Source organism: Chaetura pelagica, unplaced genomic scaffold, assembly GCF_000747805.2.
Source record: "Chaetura pelagica isolate M959 unplaced genomic scaffold, ChaPel_1.0 scaffold356, whole genome shotgun sequence".
NCBI classification, from domain to species: domain Eukaryota; kingdom Metazoa; phylum Chordata; class Aves; order Apodiformes; family Apodidae; genus Chaetura; species Chaetura pelagica.
In genome coordinates, this window is record NW_009953964.1 from 772,363 (window position 1) to 780,339 (window position 7,977).

Sequence of the window (7,977 nt, forward strand, 5' to 3'; positions counted from 1 at the left end):
GGACCCCTCGGTGAGGGGAAAGCCCCCAACCTGGCACTCCGAGGCAGCTCTGCCTGTACCAGCCAGCCTTCATCCTCTCCCTTCCTTTCTGCAGGCAACTGGACAACAACCAGATCAGCTGCATCGAAGATGGAGCCTTCCGAGCCCTGCGCGACCTGGAGATCCTGTGAGTTGACTTGGTGCCGTGCTGGGGCGGCGGGGGGGTGGCTCTCCCTGTGCTGCAGTGCTGGGTGACTCTGGGGGCTTGGTGTCCTTCCTTCCCACCTCAGGCAGATTTTGTAGGTAGCAAAGTGAAATCTCACGTTTCCCCCAGGCTGGGGTTCCTGCTAATTAAACCACAATAGACGACTTCTCTGCTACCGCTGCCGAGGAGCAGGGATATTGCCGTGCTGCTGCTGCCTGGAACAGATGGGGGTCAGCAGTATTCCAAGTGCACCCAATGTCTGCTCTGCAGCCAGAAACCTGGCCAGGGCTGCAGAGTGTCGAGTATGGGTAACAGGTTTGTGGGGAACAATGTTGTGAGATATCTGACAATTGCCTCAGACAAAAAGCTGTTTAAAAGGTGTTTGGTATATAAGAGGGAGGAGAGACGGGTGCTTGGCAGGCTTGCTCCGTGCAGTCATTGGCTTTTGGGGAGGATCCTGCTCCCTGGGCTGAAATAACACCACGTTGTGCTCTTCGTGTACCACTAACTTTACACATCGGCTGTTAAAGCTACAACACAGACCAAAGCACGAAAAAAGGATTTGATAGTGAAAGCTGGCTTGAACAAAGTAAAAGTGCATTAGATTTAGAGCACTGTCATTATAATGTAAAATCCATTATTACCCAGAACTGAGCAGATAATTTGCTTATTACTAATAGTTATTGTTCACTTAGAGACCTCTTTCTGGCTTAGGCTTTGACTGTATGAACTGATATAAAGCTTTCCCTGTTACCTGAAAGTTAATTCAGTGAAGTGGAAAGTGTTCGTACTTGTGAAAGCACACGGTCCTAAGCCAAATTTGAGATGTCACTGGAGCCTGGGGTGTGGGGGGGTAGGGATCGGGGAATTAAAACTCTCATCTTAACTGGAGTTAATACTGGTCCAGCACTTAAACAGAATGCACTTATATACAGCAGAAGAGGCCTGCTCAGACTACTGAAAAGCTTGCCTTTAAATTACTTGGTATGAAACAGCAAATGGTAGATGGTTAAAGGAAGCATCTGCTTCCCACAGTCCTGGCACCTGCAGATTCAGCACATTCCAGGCATTGCCTTTGCTTCCAAGAACAGGGAATACAACGGGCTTTACAGACAGTGCTGTGCCACACACCACAATGTTTTTGAATATGCAAGTGGTACTATTTGTAATTCTTCACCAAAGGTTCTATTCACCTTATGCTGATGCTCAAAGGAGTTCTGCTGTCAGTTTCAGCAGAAGCAAGTTCAGCTTTCAGAGGGGCCAGGAAGTGGTGGTTGTGTGTGGTTTGTCTGTCACAGTCATCTGAGATGCCTTTGGTCCCTTTCTCTCCCAAGCTGGGGTATTGGTACTGATCAGACAGTGTGTTGCTCATATTCAGCTAACTGTAGGAATCTGCAGAGTTTCTTATCTGGGAACTTATGTCATGAAGAGTATTGTTTGAATTCTATATTAATAGCATATTTCAGGAAAAGTAATGTGTTACCACTATAAAGTTTTCCTTGTCTGCCAGATTGAGGAGTCTACTGTGAAAAGAAAATAATAATGAAATACAAAAATTTATTATTTTTTTAACCAACTTATTTTTCCATATCTGCAGAGAGTGATTCAGTCCTCCACTGACAGTAGACTGTGCCATAATTTTCACTCAAATAGGCTGGACAAAAAATGGAGCCTTTTTTGTAATAAACTGAGTTCTACAGGGTCTGAAAAAGTTGTTGGGAATACATTCCTTCCCCTAGGATGTAGTAAATGTTCAATTATTTATTTACCTCTCTGCTTTTAGTTTGTTAAATCTATACCAGTTACTTCTGGGTAAGAGAAGAGGAGGATATATAAAATATATCATAATCAGTTCTTCCATGCATTTTTAATTTTCAACACGGACATACTTCTACAGGGAAAATCAATCTTAATTCTAAAATATGAGAGAACAGGTTGATATCTATTTCTAAAGGTATTTTTCTTGCAGTCATGAAATGTGAGTTTTGTATTTCCAATCTAATTTTATTTTTTTTCCAAGTTTTTCTTCAAAGAAACTTTGGGTATTTAAATCTTGCAATCAAAATGAATTTGCCTAATGCCACAGAGTATATAATATCTTCAAAGTCATAAATGTTAAAAAAGTTGAAGTAAGTTGAACCATCAAGGATAGCAAGCAAGTTAAACCAAAGTTCATTATCTCAGAGCCACTCTACATTATATGCAGATATATTTTAACCTGTAATGTAATATGTAGAAAATATTTACTGATTCTGGCAAAAATTAATCTAATTATCTGTTTGAACAATTTGTAAGGGCATGAAAAAAATGTTTCTTCTTTATCTTGTTGAAATCTTGTCATATTTCTGTTATCAAACATTTACATTTTTGCATATCTTCTCTGCACACTTGCCTGTCTACAGAATTCTACATTCAGTAGATAACTTGAGGCAGAGACAAAATGCTTAGTGTTATTTTAAAAATTAGTGAAACACACTTTCTTTAAAAGCACTTTGGTTTCTGAAGTACACTTTTCATTCACCCTGAATTTCTCTAAAAAAGCATGAGTGCAAAAAGCTTGATGATTTGGTAGATGCACGAATAGAGGGAAGTTGTGCAGTTGTTCTTCAAAATGAGGAGCACTCCGTGGTCCATGTTGCTTATTCCTGCTTGTTAAACAAATTGTTTTCATTTACTACTTCTATTTTCTTTTTCCTATGTTATAAATTAATTCCTGTAGCAACAAATAGTACAAAGGCAGAAATGACAACAAGGCTGAAGTTTATAACTAATTTCAGTACTTGACATGGTGCAAATTAGTTGCTAACTCTAGAAGAATCTTGGATCAGACCAAGGCACTGACTGAGGTTCCCAAACATACACTTTTGATCACTGTTTGGTTTATGAGCTTCTGAGTTTTGTATATCCCAAAAGGTGCTCCTCATCCTACAGTCTGACCTGTGTAGACCATAATGCAGGTGCCAAGTGCTACCACTGACTCAGAGCTTTGGTTTAAAAAGCTGTAAAAAGGTTGTTTAAAAAGTGCTTTGGTGCCTTCTGTTAATTGCCTTTGCCCCTGCAGCAAGGTGAAAATAATGTCTGAGAAATTACATGCAGAACTGACATGCCTACTCAAACACCCTTCTTGGTAGTTTTGCATTGGGGGTGGTTTTCTTCATTTTTGGCTCAGATTTTCTGTACAGCTTCCCATAAAGGTTTTGGTTTTAATCTGTAGATAAAATAGGGATTTTTCTTGTTGACACACTTGCTTTCCCCTTTTTATAAGCTAATTGAGTGTATTTCGGTGGGTTTGATCTTGCATTCCAGGACACAGAAATGTGTGTGCAACCAGTAAAGCAGCCATAAAATGTAAAAGGGGCGTGTGTTTGTAAAGGGGTGGCAAAAGTTGTTTAACTGACTTCTGACCTGTTGAAATAGAAATGCACAGAAAAGTAGAGAATTGGTGCGCAACTGTAACTGTAACTAAGTGAAGTATCATTTTTAGAAAGAGAGAATTTTCCACTCTGCCTAATTTTTAGTTATGTCCTGTAGCAATATCTGGCAATAACAGTGTTACTGAGAAATATGTATTAGTGTAGCTGTAAGGATATTTAAAGATTATTAAAAAAAACCAACCCTTACAAAACAAACAAAACACCAAAGAATTCTTCAGTCCAGTATTACTTTTGGTGTGTGACAGAACGACGTCCACATCCTTTTCAATTAGAAACTAGTCCATAGCTTTATTGTAAAATGTCCAAAATTATGAAGCATAGGACCTAAAGCTCAGATTTTCACTCTCAGTCCCTTAGGATACATGAATAAAAGGATTTAATTTCAAGGTGATTTACAAGCCCGGTCAAACCAGATAAACTAATAGTACTGAGTGAATCATCATACTGTTGTAATTAAACTGGAAATGCAGAAAAATACTTGTATTTTTAGGATCTCGGTAAGATACTCAAATTACCAAAAAGCTTTTCAATTCTTTATTACTGCTTTGCCTTGCTGGGGTACCTTGAAGACTGCAGGTGACATGGCAGCTGTGCCATGTAGACAGGACAGAAAGAATTACTAGTCACTGTTGGCAACTGAGGTGGAATGTTTTCCTTATTTTGTATTGTAAAAGCTGATTTTCCTCCTACTTTATAATGTTAGCCATAGGGACTGGAGCTTGATGACATTTTGTTCATTGCTGATTTTCTGTAAAAAATACATATATATATATACATATATATATATATACACCAAACCCCAAAGATTTTGTCATTCCAAGAGCTATTTGTAGTGAGTAGTATTCTATTAAAGCAGACACATGAGTTCTTGCTGAGATACTATCGAATGATTTGGGGTTTTGTTTGTTGTTAGTGATGTTAATTCTTGTAGTTCCTGCATATAATATCTCTTAGCCTGAAAATCCTCTTACCCGAGTTCCACCTGCCATTGGAAATGAATGAGCACCAACTCTGTAGCAATAAACTACACAAGTGAGAATCCAGCATTCCACTTTGGGTGCTCTAGTATGAAAAATACAGATAATTCACTCACAAGAAATACTGACGCAATGCAAGTACAGTGACCCAAAGATCCACAGCAATTTTGTCATTTCAATTCCCTAAATATTTGATCTTAAAAAAAAAAAAGTTATTTTTTCAGTAAAATGTAAACACAAATTGAGACACACCAACCTGAATTCTTAAAATGAAAAGGAGTCTTAGATAATAAATCGATCTATCAGTGTCTGTCTGTACCAGCTTTTCTCTTCAAACACTTCTGCTTCACTCTCCTGTTCCACAACAAATGCCCAGAAGCAAACAGGTCCAATCACCGTGTGCTGGTTCTTTCCAACTCAGACTTGACCCCAAGTCATGTTCTGCAGTACAGAGCAAGCTCTGTCTGACCAGATGTGCTCTGCATCCCCCCAGCTTCTGTACCTTGTCTGACACATCCAGGCATTGCAAGCATTTTACATGTGGAGTAGGGTTATCCCTGCTTTCCTTTTTTCATTCCAATATATTCCTGTTACAAAGGATTTTATATCATGAAAAAAATTAGTAATTCGTGCAGTCACTGCTGGAGATGTCGTGGGTGTTTTTATAATGCACACTACCTTTTGGCCTAACAAACTTTTAAGAACTTTTCTGGACATGGATATTTATTTTGTGCGACAGCCAGGATTTGATTGTTCCTAGGGTTGTCTTCTGTGTGCCAAACAGTCAGTTACAAATTCAGTTTTACTTATTTGCAAAGTGTTATTCTGGACATGTCTTAACTAGATAGAAGATTTTTATTTACTTTGCCCACATGGAGAGTCAGGGAGAGAAAGTCATGACATATTTATAAATGTATGAGATGTCATTGCTTAATGAAAGCCTGAAAATGCCACGCAAATGTGATTTCCTCCTCTATTTTGCTGGAAATTAGGATCGGTCGAGGCAATCAGGATCAAATTTGAAGTCTGTAAATTGTGTTCTTATAACTGATACCAAAGTAGCTAAATGCAAGAATGAAAATGATATTTCCATTTAAAACGTTGTGCATAGCTGTCTTTCTCACTCATACTTGAGTATGGCAATATTGAAATTATTGGGTTTTGTGGTTGGCTTGGGGTTTGTTTTTTACTCAAGGGTATATGTTAGATAAAATGTATATCAATCAAGAAAATGACTGTAAAATCATGTCCTTTCAACATGTACATAATATGGGTCATAAACCAAAAACTTCAGTAACTATTTGCAGTAAAACAATTGGAGTATCTACCAGTTAGGTGTAAAACAGGGAGTTTGGCTTTTCCAAGAATATCTCCAGTTTTCCATGTTGAGCTTGCATCACAGGCAATCAAGTTATGCCACAGGAAGAAAAAAGGCTGGGTTTGCAAAATGAGAAATGGTGCACCTAGAGGTATCAGTGGACAAATTACAGCTTAAATTTTTGTTTCCTCCATTATGTATTAGACTGTTGTGCAGTTTATGATCTCCCCATTCTTCCTGCCTCCTGTATCGCTGTATGTCTTTAAGGGAAGGAGAAATGTTCCTGAAGACCCTGGCTGCTGTTATTACAAGGTTTCTGGTATATAAATCAGTTGGAGATAAGATTAATTACAGAAATGCCTTTTTCAGGAGAACTTTTAGAAAGGTACTGCATGTTTGCTTGATAAGAAATGGTTTTATTTGCTGATAGATGTCAGTGGGAGATCCCGTGTTGTTGCTGAAGATATGGAAATGAAATCTGAGATACCCTCAGTTCTATAACATATTACAAAATGTGAGGTTGGAAGTACAGCATAGTAAAAGGAACACTATCCAGATGGCACCTGGGTGACAGGCTTTATATCAAAGACCAGCTGAGATAAAATAAGAACCGGTAAGAGAGGGTCTCTGAAAATCACTGACGCCTGCTACAGATGTAATGTAACTCTCTCTCTTTATGGGAAGAATATATTTGCATAAATTCATTGATCAATGATTTTGCTAATCCTGCAGTATTCCAGGCATGTCCCAGCAAATTGATGAACATTTCTATCAATCCTCTGTGTGGCTGCCTAATTATATTACATCTTTAGAAAAAAATGGATTTTTCCCCTCCTGGAGCATATGTAGCAGTTGAATGCTGTGTTCATTCTCCTTTCCTGCTCCCATTAGGTTGGAGGTTTTTTCCCTTTAAGAATAGCCTGGAGCTGTGCAGGCTGCAAAACTTATCAAGATTAAGAGCAGTGCCAGGTTAGAATTATTTGTTTCATGAATCACTGACCAATACGTGTTTTGAGGAAGCCCAGTTTATGGCTTGGGTAGTGCAACCCCCTTATTGGTGCTGCAGTCGCTGCTCCAAGGGACTCCAAAGTCAAAACTCCAGCAGACACACGGATTTCTAGCAACCCTTCTGATCCATGGTATTAATTGTTTCATTTGCATGCTCTGCTCATCTTGTGACCTGCCCTTCCTCCCTTTTGACTAATATAGTTTCTTTGTCAGTAATATAAAAGATGTAGAACAAGCATTTTGACTGTTGAAAGTCAAATGAATGTGAATGACTTGATCTAGAGGACACTCAACTGTAGTTAATACAGGTGTGCAGCTCAACACCCTAACCAAATGCTGAGCTGGACTGTGGTGGAAATAAAACTCCCTGCAGCTGAAGTTGAGATTATGACAGAGTTCTGAGGGAAAGTAACAAGTTCAAGGTAGATGAGTAGGCATTTTGTGCTGTAATTTGCAATTCATTGTTTATATGACTCTCCCAAATCAGCTGGATGACAAGTCTATGGTAGCTGGACACAATCCTGTTGGCATTAATAGGCCTCTTTATCTGGGGGAGGAGGCTGCATGCCTGGGTTACATAGGTTTCCATATCAATGTCAAAGATACCAGGACAGCCCTTCTGTGACAGTTTGGGGTTCAGAGCTGGTGTTGGATGCAGAAGCTCCTGCTTGCTCTGGAGTCAGTCACCACAACAGCAAAAAAAAAAAAAAAAAAGTATTATTTAAAAAAAATATTTTTAAAAATGATTTTTACCTTCTTTTTTTTATCTTCTGTGTGCAATTAAAGGCATTGTTTGTCACCTACAGGGGTGTAAGTGGTTTGTCTTTTTCAGAGATTGTCCCTCTGCTGTGCTGGTAGAACAACACAGACAAAGGCTCTGTGCTGTAGCCAGTCTTTATACAAGAGAGGACTCAGAATCCTGGCTTCTCTGCAAAGACACAGTAAAATTATGATGAGAGCTCTGTGGACTAAATTATTGTTCTACCACTTCAAGCATTGTATCAGATATTTAACCTTAAACTGTAGCTGCTGGGAATGTGTTACTATGCATTCCTG

General features: G+C 38.9%; 1 protein-coding gene across 1 annotated transcript in view; it reads left to right on the plus strand.

The window, feature by feature from the left end:
• SLIT3 (slit homolog 3 (Drosophila)) overlaps nt 1-7,977 on the plus strand; it is a 485,523-nt gene that overhangs the window by 271,183 nt on the left and 206,363 nt on the right. The window contains exon 6 of the mRNA XM_010001942.1: nt 95-166. Coding sequence (XP_010000244.1) covers nt 95-166 — 72 coding nt within the window. The remainder of the gene's footprint in view (nt 1-94; nt 167-7,977) is intronic.